Source organism: Electrona antarctica (genome assembly GCF_951216825.1).
Source record: "Electrona antarctica genome assembly, chromosome: 4".
Lineage (NCBI taxonomy): Eukaryota > Metazoa > Chordata > Actinopteri > Myctophiformes > Myctophidae > Electrona > Electrona antarctica.
The window spans coordinates 15,371,480-15,393,574 of NC_136809.1; the positions used below are offsets into that span (position 1 = coordinate 15,371,480).

Below are 22,095 nucleotides of genomic sequence, written 5' to 3' on the forward strand. Positions count from 1 at the left end.
AAAAGTTATATTTTGGGGTTTATATTGATCCACAGAGCAGGTCCAAATTAGCCGGGCCCTTCAGGGAAACTGCCTAGAAGCTTTGTCATTGGTCGATTTGCCTGTCTACTTCCTGATTGGTTAGTCATTTCGACCAGGTTTTTTTTCGACCAATGACAAAGCTTCTATAGGAACATCTTTGAATGCAGATTGTGGCCCCTAGATGTGTCACCGAGCGTTTTACTCATTGCTGGCTGTCTGAATGCCAAAAAATAAAAAGTAATTAAAATGTTGACATATTATTGCTTATAGCAGATTTAAGTCAAAAATATGATAAAAAACCGGAAAAGCCCCAAAGAGAGTGTGTTGTTGCGTGCACGCGTGCTATGGGGGCCCAGGGGCCCTTGTGGGGGTTAATCCGTCCCTGCCACAGAGAAGCTAAATTAGAGAGTGTTGATCTGAGAAAATATGAAAGATCAGAGAGAGAGAGAGAGAGATTTATGGTCAACACAGGTATAGGTTTATGAGAAATACTGTATAGTTATCTTTGGAACACATGTTGGTCAGATGGAGAGCTTTATAGGCTATCCCCCATTCATTAACTGACAACATTATGGATGGAGAGAGAAAACATGAGCTGCCATACATATTACATGTCTGCTTAGTTTTCCCACTCGTCTATTTTTGTAGTAATGGTGATGGGCAGGTTGGGAGTAATATATGGAGGAGGAAGGATTAAGCAGCTGATGAAAAAACTTAAAGAAAGAAAGTTGAAGAGAAGAGCTGGGAGGCAAAAGAGCACAGAGAGAGAGAGAGAGAGAGGGGGGGGGGGGGGGGGGGGGAGAGAGAGAGAGAGAGAGGGGAGACAATGTGCAACGTGCGCACAACTTCTGTCACACCGGGGGCTTCCAGCTGTTTGACACAAGCAGCTGTCTAATTTACTTTGCGCGAACACCGCTGCCGTATGAAAGTCAACAAGGTAAGTGACTACACATTTTGACATCATTTCAACCTTATAGCAGCGTCATTTAAAAAAAAATAACATTTATTGCCACCGACACGTCTACAACAAAAGCAGTTGGAAAAGTGCCCAAGGAGGCGCGCTCGCCAAGCTTTCAAAAGCGCAGTCTTTGACTCTTTTGTAGCCTATAGCTTAGAGAAAAGTTGTTCACGCATAGCAGTGTTTTAGCAGCATGCATATTTGAGAAGTTGTTCTCAACTGTCATACTCGAAGAACGATCTATGACAGTTTACATGCAGATAGGCATCATAGGCTACGTGTGTTCTTTATTTGGCTCATTGGACTAGTGCCAATTGCCAAACTGATTCGACTTTGCAGACGTGGCTCCTAATCCATCGTTTCCTGCAGGGAGTTAGCTGTCATTCAACATTGCAGCCCACAATTAAGCGTTTTCGTCTTTGTTCTCATCTGTGCCGTGAATGGTCGTGTGCCTATAGGCCTAATTTTATTTCACATTTCGTAGTTCGTACAGTGAATTAAACGTGCGTAAAAAGAGCAATAAAATAGATCATTTATGTTCAAGATATTGATACTTTGAATTGATTGATACTCAGCTGACATGCTGAGTGAGTGGAATTTATCTCTGGTTGTGATTGTGGTGGAACTCCATAGTCTGAAACTTTGAACTCTTTTTATTTTCTTATCACAGTGCAGAGAGAAATACTGAATGGGATAAACAGCTCTCTCACACACAGCCATGCATGCTCTATCCATCAACCCTATAGTATAGGCTACTGTTAACATTCTTCTCCAGCACTGCAAAGCCCCAGAGAACCTCTTTCTCTCCCTCTGTCTCTGTCTGTCTCTTTATCTGTCTCATCTCTACTCCCCACCCCATCCTGTCTTGTCTATTTGCAGATTTAGCAAAGTAGTCATAGTGACTTGGGTATGGGTGGTGGCGGGTGCCCAACATGGTGGCTTGTTAGAGCACTGACCTTATTATGTACCTTGATGATCCCGTCAGCAGCAGTGCACGGTGGAGGGGTGCAGGGACCCTTGAGGGGGTTCCAGGGGGCCCCCAGCAAACTTAGAAACCAAATGGACCCTTATGGGGCTGTAACTCTGTACAAATGGAACCAAATGGACACGTTTCATTTGTACACTCTCAAGTTATGGTGGTCCGTTGTCTAAGGCAGGGGTTCTCAAAGTGGGGTCCGGGGGCCCCCCATGGGGTCCTTCAGTGGGTTCCAGGAGGTCCCCAGCAAAATGAGTTAATATCAAAATAGGTTTAACCACTTTAACCCTGGCCTATACAGCGGCTATTTATAAAAATAAATCTCGAAAATGTTTGAATATCTTTGACAGTTGTTTTTACACTACAAATCTTGTATGGGCTCATGCAGATGGGGGTCCGCGGCCAAATCAACATTCATTTAGAACTCCTTGACATGAAAAAGTTTGAGAACTAACTGGTCTCTCCTCACTCTGCTCTAGGTTTCCTGTCTCTCTACACACCAATATAAAGCATTAAAGAAGGAAAGAAAGATTTACTTGGGTTTCCTATATTAGGCCTATTATATTCTTATGTTATTTCAGTTCCAAAGGACACAGCTGAGGGGAGCATAAATGATGTGTGTGCCAAAAATAGCACATCTGCAAATTCACAACGCATTGTACTTGTGTTGAGAACTTGCAGATCAGCTATTTTCAATAGGGGGGAGGGTTGGGCACAGTGGCATCATAAACCAGTATAAACCACCATAAAACATAAACCAAGTTGAGGTTTTCGGGGAGACAAGAAATCATTTGTTTCAATTTGTACTGATTATGCCTCCTAGTCATCTGGAAACTGTAATCTGCAATGATCTGCAATCATTACATAAAGCCAGGGTTGATTAGTGTGCCCTATAGGATTCAATCAAAATCAATACTATATAATTACACACCCTTGACTCTTGGAAACAATTAAAGTGCTCCACTCTATAAACCACATTTCTCAGCCTGTATGTTTCCAATACAGCAGTCAGTGTAATCCAGAGAATTCAAGATATTTAGCTGACTAAATCCTCTGCGATATGCTTGCCTCTCGCACATGACATGGTAACATTATGTTCACAGCTGGCATTCTTTTTGCCTACATAAAGGCTTACTTACTTACTTAAATAAAGACTTTGTCGAGAGCAACCACACGTTTTGTCAGCTACACACCCCACTTGTTATGCATATATACAGTACATTTTGAACAGGGTACTGAGTCACTGAGCAGCACTGTTTTGAGTGGTCTGATTTGCAGATCTATAGGCTAGAAAGTACAGCTGTCAGTGAGAAAGGAGAAAGCATGCATGCCGGTTCATTCATTCATTAATTCTCCACAAATTTCCCAGACTGTTGAGGGCCAAATGGTAATATTAGCCTTATAACTTGTGTGTGTTATCCTCAATATTTAGCCAGGAAATATCATTTATTGTATTTGTTTATTGTAAGTTATATTAATAATACTAAATAATTGAGGACGCAAGGCTCTTTCAACCTGGTGTCCCTATTCATGTCATTACTGTATAGATGGAACTTTTAAAACATCTCAACAACTTCTCTTTCTCAGAAACAGCAATAATGGGGGGAAAAAAACTAAAACAAATTGGGGACTCAATGACCTCATGGTCTCCATTATACTTCAGACTTATCCCACTAATTTCAAGGAAATGTAGTCCATGGATAACCTGACTCCGCCTGATGGGGCAGCAGAGAGTACACTGGGTTCAGTCTGGCGGAGTCAGGTTAGTCCATGGAGCCAGGGCTCCTAAATGTTGATGTAGTTATTGAACAACACTGTCGTCTAACTCTAAAAGACCTCAGATATCCAAGAATTCGATATTGTCAACTATACCACTATACCACTTTCTTTTAATTTCCAGGACCCCAATTTGATATGCATGAGGTGCATGGACCCCATCTTTATTTGCATCTCTGGGACCCCTGAGGTCCTTGCGGACCACAGGGGTCCCTGGGGTCCTGCTCACAGTGAGAAGCAGTTTCTCTCTGGTGGATTTTCTCTTCTCCTCACGCTAACCCCTCTGCCTGATGATGTAACTCAGTGATTGGTTACAGCTCCCACTATGTCCACTTCCCTGCCAAACTCTATTACCACACTCTGTATGAAGTGTGTGTGTGTGTGTGTGTGTGTGTGTGTGTGTGTGTGTGTGTGTGTGTGTGTGTGTGTGTGTGTGTGTGTGTGTGTGTGTGTGTGTGTGTGTGTGTGTGTGTGTGTGCGTGTGTGTGTGTGCGCTAATTTGACAGTTAACTAAAACCATGTGCATTGTTGCTCAGACTGACAGATGCAGGTAAGAAGCCATGGTGTGTGTGTGTGTGTGTGTGTGTGTGTGTGTGTGTGTGTGTGTGTGTGTGTGTGTGTGTGTGTGTGTGTGTGTGTGTGTGTGTGTGTGTGTGTGTGTGTGTGTGTGTGTGTGTGTGTGTGTGTGTGTGTGTGTGTGTGTATCCTGGACATGACGTTAAACTGCTCCGTTGTAACTACCATCGTCAATGTAGTTTTGCAATTTCTGTGGACTATGTAACTTGCATACAAGAAGGCACTATTCACCAGTGGAATCTACCAACAGCCAACGCTGTAACCTGACGGCCCCTCCCATGAGCAGCTTACTGGGAAGAGAGGCTTTCCCTGTGTGTGGACATAAATAAATTGTTAAACTGTGTGTGTGTGTGTGTGTGTGTGTGTGTGTGTGTGTGTGTGTGTGTGTGTGTGTGTGTGTGTGTGTGTGTGTGTGTGTGTGTGTGACGTGTGACGTGTGTGTGTGTGTGTGTGTGACGTGTGTGTGTGTGTGTGTGTGTGTGTGTGTGTGTGTGTGTGTGTGTGTGTGTGTGTGTGAGATGCGTGAGTATGTCGTTTCATATGTTGGCCCAATGTGAGCTCATGATGACTCTGAGAGTTTCGTTACTATCGATATTTTCATATTCAACAGTGTGGATACATATTCTACATAATGGATGGCCACGTCCAAGATAGAGAGAATATCAACGTTTGTGTCGTACACACCATATTCTCTCTCTTTGTTTTAACTAAGAAAAAACGAAGGAGTCTCTCCTGTTTCCGTAGTGTGACACAGCTTGATATACAGTAAGTACAGCCCCTGGACATGATTCTAGTATGTCACCCCCATTACAACCATTGATGCTGGGTCACATTTGTATACTACTCGGTGTGACTCGAACCCCAACCTCCCAATCTCAGGGCGGACACTCTCACAAGGCAATTGAGCTACACTAATGACAGAGACAAGAAATAGCCTACGCCAGTCATTTTCAATATTTTTAATTTCAAGGACCTCTAGTTTGATATGCGGGCCGCCCGCCGGGCCCCCATGAGTTTCCTCAGTGTAAAGGTCCTCAGTGTGAAATGTGAATGAAACTTTCAGTGTGCAAATGGGACAGATACATTTTATTGTACACTCTGTGTTACAGACCTATAACTGTCCCATTGGTTCTATTATTTAGCTGGGGACCGCCTGAAACCACCTCAAGGACCCCTGGGGTCCCCGGGCCCACATTGAGAACCAGTAGTTTCTACACTATTCTACCTGCCTCGCAAATGTGATATAACAGTGTGTTTCGGTGAAATGTTGTATAAAAATGTATAAAACTTTGTATACTATTAATTTGCGGAATTGTAGATAATACAACAAACCAAAAAGACAACAGATTGAACTAGGAGCATGATCCCACCTAACCTGACTCTGCCAGATTGCGGCAGTATTGAGTTCCCTCCTCCTGCCTGCATCTGGGCTCTCTCAAGCAGAAACGTTGAACCCGGAAGCAGCGGGAAAAAATTTGATATCTCCATAATAATTTTGAGTTGTAGTCTTGTTAGGTTGTGTTTACATTTGCGCTGTGGCACAGCTTCAATATCTCATAAGTCTCGCGTTGATCCCGCCTCTAGCGGCCGCATATGGCCGCAAATCGCTCCGACCAGAATTGGTTCGGAGTACATCGTCTCGAGAGAGACCAGACTCTCCCTTCTGGCAGAATGAAAATTTTGTCCAGTGGTTCCACCAGGCTATAGATCCCACCAACCCATTACCCATTTTTCTCCCCTCTCCCTCTGTCGTGCCTTCTCTCCCCTCCCAGGTGTGATAGCCATGTTGCAGGCGTGTCTGTCTGTGGTATTGCTCCTCCCCCTGGCCTACTGTGTCCCCTCCCGGCCTCCCGCCAGAATCTGCAGGCGGTGCTGCGATCACCTGGAGCCGCCGGCGTCCACCGTACACATACCGGAGGTCCGCACCGTCATCAACATGACCATCCTCAAAGGTACACGACCAGCCCCGATCCGCCGCTCTGGGGACATTCAGTACAACATGACATAGGAAGGTGACTAGTCTTATTACTGTATACTCCCTTCTCTTCAGTGACTTTTAGTGATGGGGTTCCCATGGTGGCTTGTTAGAGCACTGACCTTATTATGTACCTTGATGATCCCATCATGTCTAGCAGTGCACTGTGGTAGGGTGCGGTGTGGGTAACAGTGTGGGTACATATAATGGATGGCCATGTCCAAGATGAAGAGAATATCAAACATATTCTCTCTTTGTTTTAACTGAGAATGTCTGCTGGAAAACAAAACAGAGGTGTCACGTTTTGTAGGTTTGATTTTTTGATTTTTATTTGGATCTCTTTTAGCCTTTCGGCTAATCTTCCAAGAGTCCAGAAATAAATTAAAACATTACAGAATACATTATATTACAAAATAGTACATTGCATTTCAAAAATACATTTCAGATACCTAATCCTCAACTCATACAACCGCACACACTCACGCATACACAGGCACAGAATATGCCTGCCCACAGACAGATACAGTTCATTCACCTATCTATAGTGGACTATGCATGGCAGGGTCGTCCTCTTCCCTGAGCCAGCTGAAAAGGTATATGTAGGTATATTTCATGTTTCAGTAAAAAAGAAAACGTACATTTATTCATTAAAATAACTCAAGAGACAAATACATGGAGGTGTGTTAGTCAGGAGGATCAGTGGTGTATGAGAGTGTGTTGATGCAGTGTGATGTGAGGTGTCAGTCAGTGTAACAGAAAAAATATGTATAAGGACCCTGCACACACTGACGACTGCAGGCTGAACAAAGGGAAACAGTGGCCAGGTGCTCCCAATTACCTCAAAGGCACCTCAGCTTCACCCAGCCAAAGACCTGCACACTCATGCGCACACAGACACACACACGTATGCAGACTGAGCGTGCACGCACAAACGCATGCACACACACACACACACACACACACACACACACACACACACACACACACACACACACACACACACACACACACACACACACACACACACACACACACACACACACACACACACACACACACACACACACACACACACACGGCTATGTAAAGGAATAGAAACGTTGTACGCCATGGCATGCAGCCATTGCCGCACCTGGGAGGCGAACTGGAGGTTGACGGAATGCATTGATATCAATGAGATCCAGGTGGACAAGCGGGTGAAAAAACTATATTTTGACCTTTATCTGACCTTTGTCAGACAATCAGTTCAGGAAAATAAAACATCATGCGTTATATCTGATCTCTTGTTTTTAGATATGCACACAATTCTATTGAGGTATCTAACGAGAGAGGAGTAACTACATACTTGGGAAGTATATGGGCTGTCATCGTGAGAACTGCTGGTTAATCAGGCTGTTGATCATCTCATGATGTCAGCACATAAAGTACTTACTGCATCTACTAAACTTATTCTGTGCTGTCTAGACACCTCAATATAATATATATGTATATCAAAAAGGAAAAATCACACCCGTGTGAAGTGAGGGGCCGGCTTATGGTACATCATCATGACGTAACATGATTTGTCGACATGACTTGAATTCTCCATTCATTGTCCATGGCATTCAATGTTTGGGTTAGCACAAAAATACCAATTTGCTCAGACACATATGACGTAAGTTCTCCATTCATTGTCAATGGCATTTAATGTTTATGTTAGCACAACAATCTACACTATAGCTGAATATAGGAGGGGCTAGTGCCCCTCAAAAACAAGACTACAGAAAACAATGTGTGATATGTCCGTATTGACTTGAGTGCCTTCCATCAAATGTTCAGCACTATTTTCCCTCCCAGTGCGATGTATCTGCCAGCTGTAGCTGCCCGACCAGGAAAGTGACGTACATTTCCTTTCCTTATTTACATAGCCTTAATGTCAACACACAGAAAGGCCACAGGCTCTGGGGCTGTCACACTGGCCAGAGAGGAAACTTCACCCCGCCGTCCATAGAACCTCACCCTCGCCACTATGGGGATAAAAATGTAAAGGTTGGCCTGAGGGTGGTGCTAGAGAACAGTTCATTGGATCGCTATATTCGCTAATATCAAAATAGTTCTTCATCTGGGGAGCATGAATTGTGTTAATCAAGTTTTTGAGACAAAGTATTGGCCAGACCAAGCAATTGACCAACACACAGATTGTGACTGGCCGGAATGAGATGATGTATATGTTGATGTATGATGATAAGAGCGCCCCTCACTTTACACGGGTGTATTTATTTTTACAATATTTTTTTCATTGGGTGTGTGTGTATACCTCTCAAACATTCACAGAATATGAATATCCGTGTCAAGTCAAGTCAAGTCACCTTTATTTATATAATAATAATAATAATAATAATAATAATAATAAAACTTTATTTGTATAGCACCTTTCATGACATGAAATGCAGCTCAAAGTGCTTTACACAAAAAAGAAAAGAAAGGCAGGGCATAAACAATACAGTGAGGACATGAATAACATTTTTTTTAAAAGACAAATAAATCAATTAAAAGCAAGGGTGTAAAAGTGGGTCTTGAGCTGAGCTTTAAAAATGTCTACAGAGGCACATTTAAAAAAAAAACAGAAGTTGACCCAAAGTGCTTTCCATATAAAAAATTACATCATAAAATACAAAATTAACATAAACGTTTAGCAATACTTCAAATAAGAAAAAATACAATAACAACAAATGGCCTACTAATAACAATTACAAAGAGGTTTAAAACGATCACAGAAACTAGGAGCTGAAGGCAATGGAGAAAAGGTGAGTTTTTAGGGATGATTTGAAGCTTTCGATGGTTGGGCTGGATTTGATATGCAATGGGAGGCTATTCCAGAGTTTGGGGGCAATTACCGAAAAGGCCCGGTCGCCTTTGGTTTTTTGGCTCGCGTGTGTATATGCCTAGTCGACTCCACGCCCACAGCACACTTTTGGTTGGTTTTGCTGGCTCCTGCTGCAGTGATGTGTCTTCACCATAGGCAACGCATGGAACCATGAACACTGACAGAACATAATACAATACCACTGTCAGAGCACCATCATTAGAAGGGCAAAAAAATGAAAGAAAAAAAATAATGGTTAGCTATGGTTGCAGTAGCAAGTTGGATGGTACTTTGCATGAACATGGTATTCTGAAATATGATCAATTTACTGCTCTCACAATAACCCCAGACAACCCGGCCAAGCCTGTGACAGCATGTATGAGTTACATCTGCTTTGCTTATCTAGTAACCAGGATGATTAAGGGCCAATTTGTGTGTTCTGTGTGTGCGTTTACATGCACACACATGTAAATAGTGTGTGTGTGTGTGTGTGTGTGTGTGTGTGTGTGTGTGTGTGTGTGTGTGTGTGTGTGTGTGTGTGTGTGTGTGTGTGTAGTGCATCCAAGTTTCCTAGAGCCAATGAGAAAAAGGAGAGAGAAAAAGAGAGAGATAGAGAGAGAGAGAGAGAGAGAGAGAGAGCTAGAGAGAGAGAGAGCGAGCGAGAGAGAGAGAGAGAGAGAGAGAGAGAAAGGCGGAAAGGCATGAAAGCAGACTTTTTTTCTGTCCAAGCATCACAATCAAAGTGGAGCAGGGCTTTGTGGAAACACGTGTATGTAATATGTGCGTGTTGGCGGCCAAGCCAACCAGAGCAGTCCAAATGCTGTGTCATCAATCTGTTTTATCTGGTGACCTTGTCATAAGTGGAGATTCCAAATATGTTCTGACCCGCTGTTGACCCTACAACCACTCTTAATATGTTCTGACCCGCTGTTGACCCTACAACCACTCTTAACTCTAAACCAAGAATAAGAAAGATAACAAATATGGCTTTGCACTAGAGATGTCCCGAGACTATCGGAAAAGTTCGGCCCTTATTTGGTCATATCGATATCGGCAAATATGCCAGTCTAACCACCGATCTGACACAGAGGTAAGGGGTTGACACATGTGGAGTTTGCTTTCGAGTTGCCCAAACTGCAAGTGCACATTTGAGTGAGGAGTCTGCTATAAACACAACACGAGATATATAGCTAGATAGCTATGAACACTATTCCCGGTTGGTGGACTTCAAAATAAGATGTTGTTTTCTTTTTTATTATTATATATATTATTCTCTGGTATCGGTATTTGGTATCGGTATCGGCTAACACAGAAATTGTGGTATCAGGATCGGATAGGAACAAAGTCGGGATATCCCTACTTTGCACATTCAACTTTGCAGTGCACATGCACGCACGCGCGCGCACACGCTGTCTGTCTGCACACATGCAAACACGCATTCTCTCTCTCTCTCTCTCTCTCTCTCTCTCTCACACACACTCTCTCTCTCTCTCTGTCTCTCTCTCTCTCAAATGTGCATAAGTCTAGGCAGTTAGACTGGAAAATAGGACCTTTTAGCTCCATTTCTTCATAATGTGCTAACCCCTGGGGCTGAGGAGCCGTGTTGTGTTTAACCTTGCTCTGAAACCCTGAGTACAGCAGAACAGCATAACTGATGTGCAGCTGTGCTGCGAGGAGGAAGGCCCCAACAGGCTCTCTCACCTGGCACCCAACCTGCTTATGTGGCAGAAATCACGCACACGCACGCACACCCACACACACACGTATGCATGCATGGACAAACACACACACACACACACACACACACACACACACACACACACACACACACACACACACACACACACACACACACACACACACACACACACACACACACACACACACACACACACACACACACACACACACACACACACACACACACACACACACACACACACACACACACACACACACACACACACACACACACACACACACACACACGCGCGCGCGCGCGCGCGCGCACACACACACACACACACACACACACACTTAAAAACAAACAGAATTAACTTGTGTATTTGTCTGTATTGTACATGCATGTGTGTGTGCACTTTGGTTTGCTCTCACAGCATTGTAGTGATTCTCTGCAATAACCATGGCGAGATAGGGAGCCAACAGCCAAACCTCAGGCCAACTCTTAGCAGAATGCTCATCCATTTCCAAGTACAACTGAATGGATATTTTGATGCTTCATATGCATCATACTGTATATTTAACAACATACAGAATGTTAATCTAAACAGCTATAACATTCTGTACTCACCCTAGTACATTTGAACTGGCACTAATCTGTGGAGTAGCGATTCAGCATGCTGGTGGAGCAAAGACACTGCAAAGGTTTTACTTTTGGCCTTCTTCATAGGTGCGTTGAGTTTGAGTGACTTAATCAAAGTGAAATCATTTAATAATTTCTTCTTGTGGAGTGTGCATGGGTCCATTGTGGAGCCAAATACAAATCCTAACCTAATCCTTGGTGATTAACATCAAATCTGACATAGGTCTGGGAGAACATTTTCATTTACACTGGGATCAGTTCAACTATGTGTGGCGATAAGCAGTGTCAAGACAGGACCTGAAGCTGTCATTTGATTGGAGGGCCAAATGATCATCCGTATATGGTTATCAGGTGTAGCAACTCTTATGGGTCCTGTAACTCGTGAGTGTACAAATGGAACCAAATGGACCCTTTTGGTCCATTTGTACACTCTCAGAGTTAAAGCATACCAAATTGGGAGCCTTTGAAATTAGAAAAGTTTGATACTCACTGGTTAAGGGAAATTGATTCCTCCTCAAGGCTCTGTGGTCATTGGTCACAATTGACCAAATAAGGCTCAATTTTGGATATGTTTAGGGGAGGATTACACCAGATCACCTCCGTTAACCTACGTCTCTGTGAAACAGAGGGCTCTGATGCCGTTGGTCATGGAAGCCTAGAGGTCTTGGTCTTATAGCTTTCCAGCATGGATTAGTCAGAGCAGAGGTGTTAAAGGCTGATTCTGAGGGCTCGCTGCATGGGAGGGATTACACTCCTTAGACCTGCTCAGTCAGATACCGGAGTCAGTACAGCATTAGGTCCATGCAGTTTCTTTCTTTTCAAAATCATTTTTTATTTTCGTTTTATAACAGTATGGGTGTCTGTCAAGTCACAGGTTCATAGAAAAAAATAAAAAATAAAATATCAGATTTTAGTATCAGTGACTGAGGTAAACAAACGTAGCCTACTGTATGAATCACAGAGATTGTGGGCAGACATAATGAAAAGACTGTTATTGTGCAAAACATGCCCCTTCAAGACAAAATAAAAACATTTTCTCCCCTTCAAGTCCCAATTTAGTCAAGCCAATTCCCCAGCCTCTCTACAAGTACTCCATCTCTGCTAACCCCCACAATCAGTCATTGGGAGGGTGAAGAAAGCCTCGGTCTCCTCCGATACCCGGGCCATCAAGCCAACATCTTCTTTCCACCCGACAGTGAAAGGTCTCACTAGGGGGGCGTAGGTCCATGCAGTTTCAAGGGTTCAGATTAAACCAATTCCATAACTAGACAAATCAGGGAAAACATTTATTCACACACACATTTTGTCCAACACCTAAGTTATGCTCACCAATATTATCTGTTTTGTTTAATTGTTGAAATCTATGAATCCCTGAGGTTTATTTGGGAACATGCATGCATGCAATGAACAGTTTTCACCAATGTCCTCTTTCACATTCACACAGAATAGTTTGTGTACTTTCAACAGTAGTTTCAACACATCTGGGTTTTAACGCAAAGCATGAGAGATGTTTTTTCAAGTTCCACAATGAGCAACACTTTTCTAAAACATTTAAAGTAATGAATAATGTCCTTTGGTTAGAGTCCTTTGGTTAAAACCAGGGCATGTCAAGTCAAGACTATCTTTACTTATAAACTACTTGCAATGCATCACAAAAAAAGAAAACAAACAAAAAATAGTAAAGGGAATGAATTAATGAGCCCTGAATGTGTGCATGCTTGTCTGTGCGTGCAGTGCACGCATGTTCATGTGCACACCCATCCAGGTGCGCGTGCCGTGCTTGCTTGCTGGCTTACCTTTTGGTGACCTTTTCTCTGAATACAGTTTGTTTCAGGTTCACAAATGAAGATGACATTTATATGAGTTGACATCTTTTTCTGACAAGACAGAAGCTTCTTTCACAAATGCAACTGCAACCCTGATCTTATACAGCACTTATTTAGACATTAACCGTAGGGGTTGTATGGAAATGTCCAACTCAGTAGGACCTGACATGCAACAGACTTGACACTGCCAGCTCCGCAGTACAAAGTGTCTACTAGGGATTGAGCCCCATGGGCTTAATGCGTGAATAGAGCTGTTCATTGTCTGCTGAATTCACAGCAAGCCAGAGTTGATGACATTTTTATTGGAATAGCACAAAATAACCGGAAGAAAACTGAAGAGACAAGAAGGTTTGACACCTCGTTTATAATTTGCTTGTCGAGGAGCCAAAGAGCTTGGAGCGAGGACACACAAGTGGATCCTTTGTATGTGTTTTGGTCGGAATGAGTAACATATGAATTGAAATCTGTTTAGGTAGTTATTGGATACTGCAGCCAACCATCTCAGGCTATGGGATCTAATTTAATCTCTAGACTCTGGAAGATGGGATGAGTCAGCACAGCACTCGCAGCCTGTTTACATTTACTCAAGTGTTCCACTTGACTAAATTGGAAGAGAGATACTGCAATTCCCTATCTGAAAAACAGTGGTCAAAGCAGCTGAAGCTGTTTATTAATTCAGCATTTTTTGTAGTTGTGGTAGTTTCACATCGTGCAGTACACTATGTATTCCCATATTCCCGAATCCCGCCCTGTTCTTTTTTACTCATTATATAAACATTTTAGCATGTGTAATACACTTCCAAATGCAATAATGGTTTGATTGATCTTTACAGTTTGTTGTGCATTGGGGGATCATCGTCAAATAGTTGTTCAAAAAAAGGAACATAGGCTTATGCATATTTCACATTTTATTTTCACATCATGTTCTGTGGAAGGAAATTAATAAAATATTGCATTGCATTGCATCTCATCCTCATATGTCTCCCTCGTGCCGTTAATAGGGATTATTTACAGTAAATGTGTGCCTCCTGTGTGCACCATCCCTCCCCTAAATCAAACATATTTCCAGTATGTTATCTGCCATAGACAATCTCCTGTTGTATAGTCTTTGGCACAACTGAATTAAAGTGTTGTGACAGGTGTGTATAGGAGTGTATAGGACCTAAGGACCAAAGGTGTGTATAGGAGTATAGGACCTAAGGACCTAAGGTGTGTATAGGAGTATAGGACCTAAGGACCAAAGTGTTGTGACAGGTGTGTATAGGAATATAGGACCTAAGGACCAAAGTGTTGTGACAGGTGTGTATAGGAGTACAGGACCTAAGGACCAAAGTGTTGTGACAGGTGTGTATAGGAGTACAGGACCTAAGGACCAAAGTGTTGTGACAGGTGTGTATAGGAGTACAGGACCTAAGGACCAAAGTGTTGTGACAGGTGTGTATAGGAATATAGGACCTAAGGACCAAAGTGTTGTGACAGGTGTGTATAGGAGTACAGGACCTAAGGACCTAAGGTGTGTATAGGAGTATAGGACCTAAGGACCTAAGGTGTGTATAGGAGTATAGGACCTAAGGTGTGTATAGGACCATAGGACCTAAGGACCTAAGGTGTGTATAGGAGTATAGGACCTAAGGACCAGGTGTGTATAGGAGTATAGGACCTAAGGACCAGGTGTGTATAGGAGTATAGGACCTAAGGACCAAAGTGCTGGACGGATGGTTCGACCATCCTTTAATTGACCCCCATGCACCGCTAGTGGGTAAAAAAGATAAATCCTTTTAAAACCGTAGCATAACATAATGTGATTCTTCTTGTCCCCTCAGGTGATAAAGGCGACCGGGGAGACAAAGGAACTCCTGGCAAGCTAGGTCCAGAAGGCACCCATGGTTCCCAAGGACCCATGGGACCTAAAGGCAGCAAGGGCCCAGTGGGTACCCCGGGAGACGCCTGCAAGATACCCCGCTCCGCCTTCTCGGTGGGGCGACGCAAGTCTCTGCACAGCGAGGACTACTACCAGGCCATGGTGTTCGACACGGTGTTCGTCAACCTGTACGAGCACTTCAACATGTTCAAGGGCAAGTTCTACTGCTACGTCCCGGGCGTGTACCTGTTCAACATCAACATACACACGTGGAACTTCAAGGAGACCTACCTGCACCTGATGCACAACGACAAGGAGCAGGTCATCCTGTACGCCCAGCCCAGCGAGAGGTCCATCATGCAGAGCCAGAGCGTCATGCTGAACCTGGCGCTCAACGACGAGGTCTGGGTGAGGCTGTACAAGCGAGAGAGGGAGAACGCCATCTACAGCGACGGCGTGGACATCTACATCACCTTCAATGGCAACCTGGTGGCGGCCAGCCTCCTGTGAGGACGGAGTACGTCTGAGCTGTTTTTAAAAAAAAGAACAAACGCTATCTGCATAATGGTTAGGTATTGGAAAAATACATTCCAAAATGGTTTATCATCATTCTCTGAGGTATGGGTTGTTCCAAGAGAGAGAAGAGGTGTTGGGAAGTTGGATGTCTCTTGATAAAACAACAGATTTACTTTCATCAAGCAAGGAGGAGAGAGTGCTTCGGGAAGGGTTCCCTTTAATGGGGACTACTTCATCACAAACAATTTGTTACTATATTTCCCTAATATCTATGTCTAATATTAATTCATATTTCTTATATGAATCTTAAGGTAAGACATTGTGTCATCAATTCTCAACCTGACAAGTTAACCTATCCTACCATATGGAAACCTAGAGGTACTTTAAGGTGCTATAATCGATTCAAGGCTGTATTATAGTGTTATGTGTTGCTATGGAGACGTGAAACTGCAGAGCAGTTGGGATGATGTAAATAGCTGTATAGTCCACATGTCTTTATGACCAAAACCTCAGCCACTCAACTTGCGATATTGTGGCAAAAGAAAAAGTTGATGCGTGTGTTGTTTTATCTTTACTGCTTTAAAGTATTCCTCTACAAATGTGTCTTTATTGTGGATGACTGAGTAACTAAAGATAACTTGAGTGAAAAAGGAAACCATTAGAACATTTCTTCAAATGTAAATCCAAACCACTACACCTATGGGGAAAACTGTATTTCAGACGCCCAAACTGTCTGTATCCCCCCCCCCCCCTTTCCCCCCATCCAAAAAAGGGAAAAAATATTGGCTGTCTTTCTTTGGAAACATACAACCAAAGCTTCCAGAAGCAGTGGGTGCATCTGTTGTATGCCAATGCCATCTGCTTGGCCATGCCGCTCCTATTAGTTGCATTGCCATCCTCAGGGAAGCTTGCTAGAGGAAAACACTGTGGTGCCGCTGTAAATACTTAAAGCCATGGTCAGATCTAAACATTTCCCAGGGGAAAGTAAGCGGGACGTTAGAATGCTTCCCCGATTGGCCAGCGAGAGCAGAGATATTGGATGCTGTCGGCTGCCTGCTGTGGCTCACTGCTAAAGAACCTCATCCCGGTGTCTGTTCTCAGGACTCTATAAAAGCTCAGAACCTGAACTCAGTTGCAGTCAGTATGCTGCTCATTAAATACTGTGAGGCGACTGGAGCATTTAACCACACACAGTCACACAGTCAGTAGCAGTTATCAGCCTGTTGTAGTTAAATTCTCTTACAAGACATCCAGCCAGCTGATGCCATTATAGCTAATCCTATGTACATAAACAATTACGTAGCTTAAATTGCCTTCCCATTACCACTGTTGTGTGTAAAATGCTGTCAAATAAAACGAATGGGAGGCATCACAGGGATCCCTGCAAAGCAAAGCAACTCAGTTCCCAGACCCATATTGTTCCCTCAGTGACACGGGTCGGGGAATGCAATTTTATGTACTTCTGTGTCGATCCAATTCATTGCTTTCACTTAACGCCACAGACCTGGTTGATTGGTTCATCATTGGTCATATTGGACCTTTTGCCCCCCATTAAAGGATCCATTCCAAAGTTAGTGTGTGGAAAATCTCTGCTACTGCTTTTCTTTATTACGTAGAGAAAGAGATGGAGGTGTAGAGTCTGTTGGTGGTGGAAAGGTTATGGTGTGTATTATGAGGCAGTAAATGACGGGTTACAGAGGTTTATTTAGGGAAGGAGGCGGAAGGTTGAAGGTTGGAAGGACATTCTTTCTATATGATCTCTCCGACGCATGTCTCTTTCTGTCTGTCTCGCTCATGTTTTCTGCCCCTCGTTATTTTTTCTTTGCTTCTCTTACGTTCTCTCTCTCTCTCTCTCTCTCTACTCTCTCCTCTCTCTCTGTCCCTCTCCCTCCTCAGCCTTTCCTTCCCTCTGGCTGTTATTCTTCAGATCAGAAACAGGATGCTGGCCACGCTGGGTCGGTTCACTCCTAATTACAACCAGATGACCTCTGACCACACACATCTGTCAAAAAGAGTGAAAGAGGGAGGCAGAGGCATACTGTAGGAGTGGCGAGGGGGCAAATAGAGAAAATTATTGAGCAGAGGAGAGATGGTGACCGTTTGATGTAGAGAGAAGAATTATTATTATCGGCCAGAAACCCTGTATGTCCATTAAAGGTCCTTTTCAAGAAATGGAAAGAAATAACCTGTGTTCCAGTGGATCCAATGCGGTTATTAATTTGTCACAAGCTCTTGTTAATGTGTCCCATTCATTAAATATTTATAAAAACAAAACAACCCCCCCCCCCCCCCCCCCAGCGGATCTGCATTACAATTAAGCTCACAACTCATCGCGATGCGCTGCATTGTGAGTTTGTACTGTAGATCGCCTATAAAACCACAAAAAGTTGAAACATTACAAGGTTTCTGCCGAAACAGAGAAAATACTAATAATATACAGTACATCTAAGAATGTACCCGAATGTACCGCTGTCCCACTCTTTGAACTCAGTGGTGTAGGCCTACAGTATACTTCTCTTGCAGTAAATTCTATTCTAAAAACGAAAGCGACGAGATATAAATCTGCAGAATCTACCGTTTCTAGATCTACAGTCTACTTTTGCTGTATAAACACAGCCAGGAAGCAAAGCTGAAAAAGAGAAAACTGCACTTGGATTTAGCCTCTCTAAAGTAAACAACATCATTTCCAAGCATTTTTGAATTATACCCCTTCTGGACTGTGTTTATATTACCACCAGTTACAGAGTTACTGTGTATGAGTGCGTGCATGCTATGCACGTGCACATTTGTGATCCTGGTATTGTGTTTGAGGTTGGCAGGAGTCTACAGGCAGGGTCATTTCGGTGCCTTCGCCCAAGTCTTAGAGGTGAGCAATGCTTTTCTGGCAAGCTGGACAAGAGCAGAGATTTTACCACTGTTGATACATTGTTGCCAGTGTAAACACACACAGTCACGCACGCACACACACACACACACACACACACACACCCCAAGGGCCTGTAGAGACAGAGCAGCATAGGGAGAAACAAAATGAATTTTATTTGTATTATGTGTGTACAGTTGTACACAGTGGTGGGGCAAGTAAAGAGAACTGCTAAAACACATTGTATATGCATGTGAAAGGTCTATAGTACGGTATCTTTTACCCAAAGTGCTTTACAATATGCATTAAATGTATCCACTCAGTGACGGTAGCGGCAACCAGGCAGACTTTGAGGGGGGCATTCCTGTCTTCAGCACCTATAGCCTACTATACTATACTACTATACGTCGTATGATCAGTCTGCGATGCAACTCATAGTGAGCCTAAATTCACATTGGCCTATTTTCACTATAACAAAAAGAATATATATATTCTTTAACATTTGCCCACAATTTGGGATGTGAGGGTTAATATCCCATGTGGTGTTTAACAAATATATTTTAATTTTTAATTGTTAATTGAGATGATCAAATATAAATATTAAACATATCAGATGGTGCTTTCGCCAAAAGGAAATGCATGCATTTCATTCAGTCTGACCCAGAAGCAGGGATCAAACATATCCCCACTGACAATAATTAATGATCAGAGGGGGGTTTATCAAAAGCAGAGGCATGGATTCCCCCCACTCCCCCCCAGCAAATCGAACCCTGCAGGCAACCTGCAGGAGCACAGTTTGTCGTTCACACCTGGGGCCCAGTGACTTGCTCAAGGACACTTCAACACAAAACCGAGCGAAACCATCCAGTTCCCAGACACGTACTACCCGCTGAGGCCCTGCTGCAACCTCAGTGTTGCTGTGGTGTGTGTGTGTGTGTGTGTGTGTGTGCGCGTGCGTGTGTGTGTACAAAGTGTAGAATTACATGTTCAGTATGTTTTGTTATCGGCAGTGCTTCGTAATATGCAGCCACTGTAACCAACAGCATGTGGAACTCTCCGCTGGACTATCTTTCATCCAGGAAAACGCTTCTGGCATTGCCTCCAGACTGTCTCAATAACACAACGTCCAAGGTTGGAAAGGCATCTGTGACTGTTTACAGTACCTGTAATCTGTTGCAAATTACAGAATACCTTCATGTAAATGTAATCTGTCAGGGAAACAAAGATTCTGGTCTGACTTGAAAGTGTATTCACAATTTCACATGAAGCAATGCAAAATCTGTCTCAGAACTGTCATTTGCTTATCAGCTGATAAGGAATTTGGACTGGATATGAGAACTTCAGAAGTTCATGTTTGTTTGTCTGTACTGTACAGTATGGTGCTACAGACTAGTGCTGTTAATGTCTTTATATGAAAAATGCAAGGTGCTTTAACAAATGTCAAATTAGTTGTACGATATGTTTTTCTTAAATGGTAGTGCATATTGTAAAAAAAATAATGCAATAAAGATGCTTTATTTCAGTATATATTTGTAAACAGTTTGTTGTAAATTACTGCCCCACTCATACAAATATCACACAATATTGTATTATTATAAGTTATTTTTAAGTTAATGGAAACATTTTGAAAGTGAAAGTGCCTGTGGGTTTTATAAATATTTAACCAATGAAAAGTATTAACAAGAGCTCTACAAGCTCACGACATGTCCATGTTGTTACAAGTGGTGAACTTCAACTTCTGACATTTTCAGTCTGTGAAACAGCACACGAAAGAGCCAAGTATAACTCAGATAGTTCCTGGGTAGCATTACATAAAGACAGGACACTGCTCTGCCTTAGACTCTGCCTTATATCTCTCTAGAGACCAATATGAGCCCTTTGTTCTGAGAGGAGAGGACTGGTTGATAGGCCCGTCCATGAGGACATGGGGATTTTCTTTTCTTTTTTTTGTATCCAGGCTGTGATCTGCCCGCAGGCTCTGGGTGAGCTAGAACAAACGTTTGACTACTAAAAACTCCCTTATCTGAACCTTGCACACTGTGATTTGCAGATCTAAGAAAGGAAATCATATTCTGGGTTTATATCTAAAGACATCTTCTACAGTACGTGCTCATAGTGTGTGTGTGTGTGTGTGTGTGTGTGTGTGTGTGTGTGTGTGTGTGTGTGACTGTGACTGTGTGTGTGTGACTGTGTGAGTGCGAGTGTGTGTGTGTGTGTGTGTACATTTACATGTAGGTTAAATGGCCACTTCTATTGCAACGGCTAATAATTTGACTCATTCATCAAATGGAACAAAGCTAAATCCACCTATATGCAAAAATGAGTGTGGAAAAGAGGTGACGAAATGAGTGCAAGCAGGTTGGAATGGGTGGAGAAATGTGTCAGGTGTGATAGGAAAGTAGAGAGTATGCGCATGCTTAAAGTGAATGGCACATCGAGTGGCAAATCGAGTGGCAAACAGGCAAAGTGAGTTTAACATCGTTTAATGTTGTTTAATGCAATCAGATATGACTTTTCTGTGTGGATGTATGGGCTGTCACGGCCAGAAAGTAGTTTTTTGCCACTCAGTAGGTGTTCCTGCATAACTTCCTGGTTTGATGATGATGTCACGCGCATATATATCTCTATAATGAAAGTGCAGGTGTACAACACTGGGGACTGGTGAGACCATCTATATGTTGTATGGTTTAGACTTGAGACAGTCACACTAAGGAAAACAGGAAGCAGAGCTGGAGATAGCAGACTAAAATGTTGAGGTTCTCGCTGGGAGTAACAAGGATGGATGGGATCAGGAACAAGTATTTTAGTGGTGCAACCACTTCCTTAAGTGACTGTGTGTGTGTGTGGGTGGCTGGCTGGCTGGCTGGCTGGCTGGCTGGGTGCGTCTGAGCACGAAAACAGCATGGTTGTTTTTCACCACCTGTGCGCAACCTAACACACACAAATACACGCACATGTTAACTGTATATATGGTGATTTCGGGTGTGCCAGTACAGTACAGTACAGTGACAGTACAGTGGAGGGTAGAGTAGAGGGACCCCCACACGGTAACTGTCATCTCTCAACCGTTTCGGACGCTGGGTGCTCCCCCCCCCCCCCCCCCCCCCGGGGACCCCCACACGGAGTTGCACCACTTACTTCACACAGGTATGATTTTTTAGTTAACCAGTAAAACACATTGAAACAGCATCTACAGTATACAAGTGGGAACTGTCCAAGAGGCAGAAATAAAATTACACTTCAATACTACATTATACTCACATTATAGAACAGCAAATAAAACATCCATGATACACCTCAAAGTACCTATGAAATATAATATATACAAATCACCAAAGTACTAATCTTTTAGTTGGCAGGGCAGATACACAATGTACAAAATATGTGCAGGTGTTGGACAGTACATCTAAGATGATCCTTTTGAAACTTCTCAAAGGAACTTTCAAAGCCAATTTCAGTCTGGACTGTATAGGTCATTCCACGAGTTCCACAAGTACATCAGAGAGACAGCGCATGTCAGATGTTTTGGAGATAAAACCAGAGAGGCCAGACTGAGATGGTTTGGACACGTACAGAGGA

At 43.0% G+C, this 22,095-nt stretch overlaps 1 protein-coding gene across 1 annotated transcript; it reads left to right on the forward strand.

The window, feature by feature from the left end:
* Nucleotides 1-805: 805 nt before the first annotated feature.
* Nucleotides 806-16,252, forward strand: c1qtnf6b (C1q and TNF related 6b). The gene is made up of 3 exons (XM_079498648.1): nt 806-958; nt 6,080-6,259; nt 15,100-16,252. Exons 2-3 carry the CDS (start codon nt 6,091-6,093, stop codon nt 15,645-15,647), a joined length of 717 nt encoding a protein of 238 aa, XP_079354774.1. The 5' UTR covers nt 806-958; nt 6,080-6,090; the 3' UTR covers nt 15,648-16,252.
* Nucleotides 16,253-22,095: the final 5,843 nt, after the last annotated feature.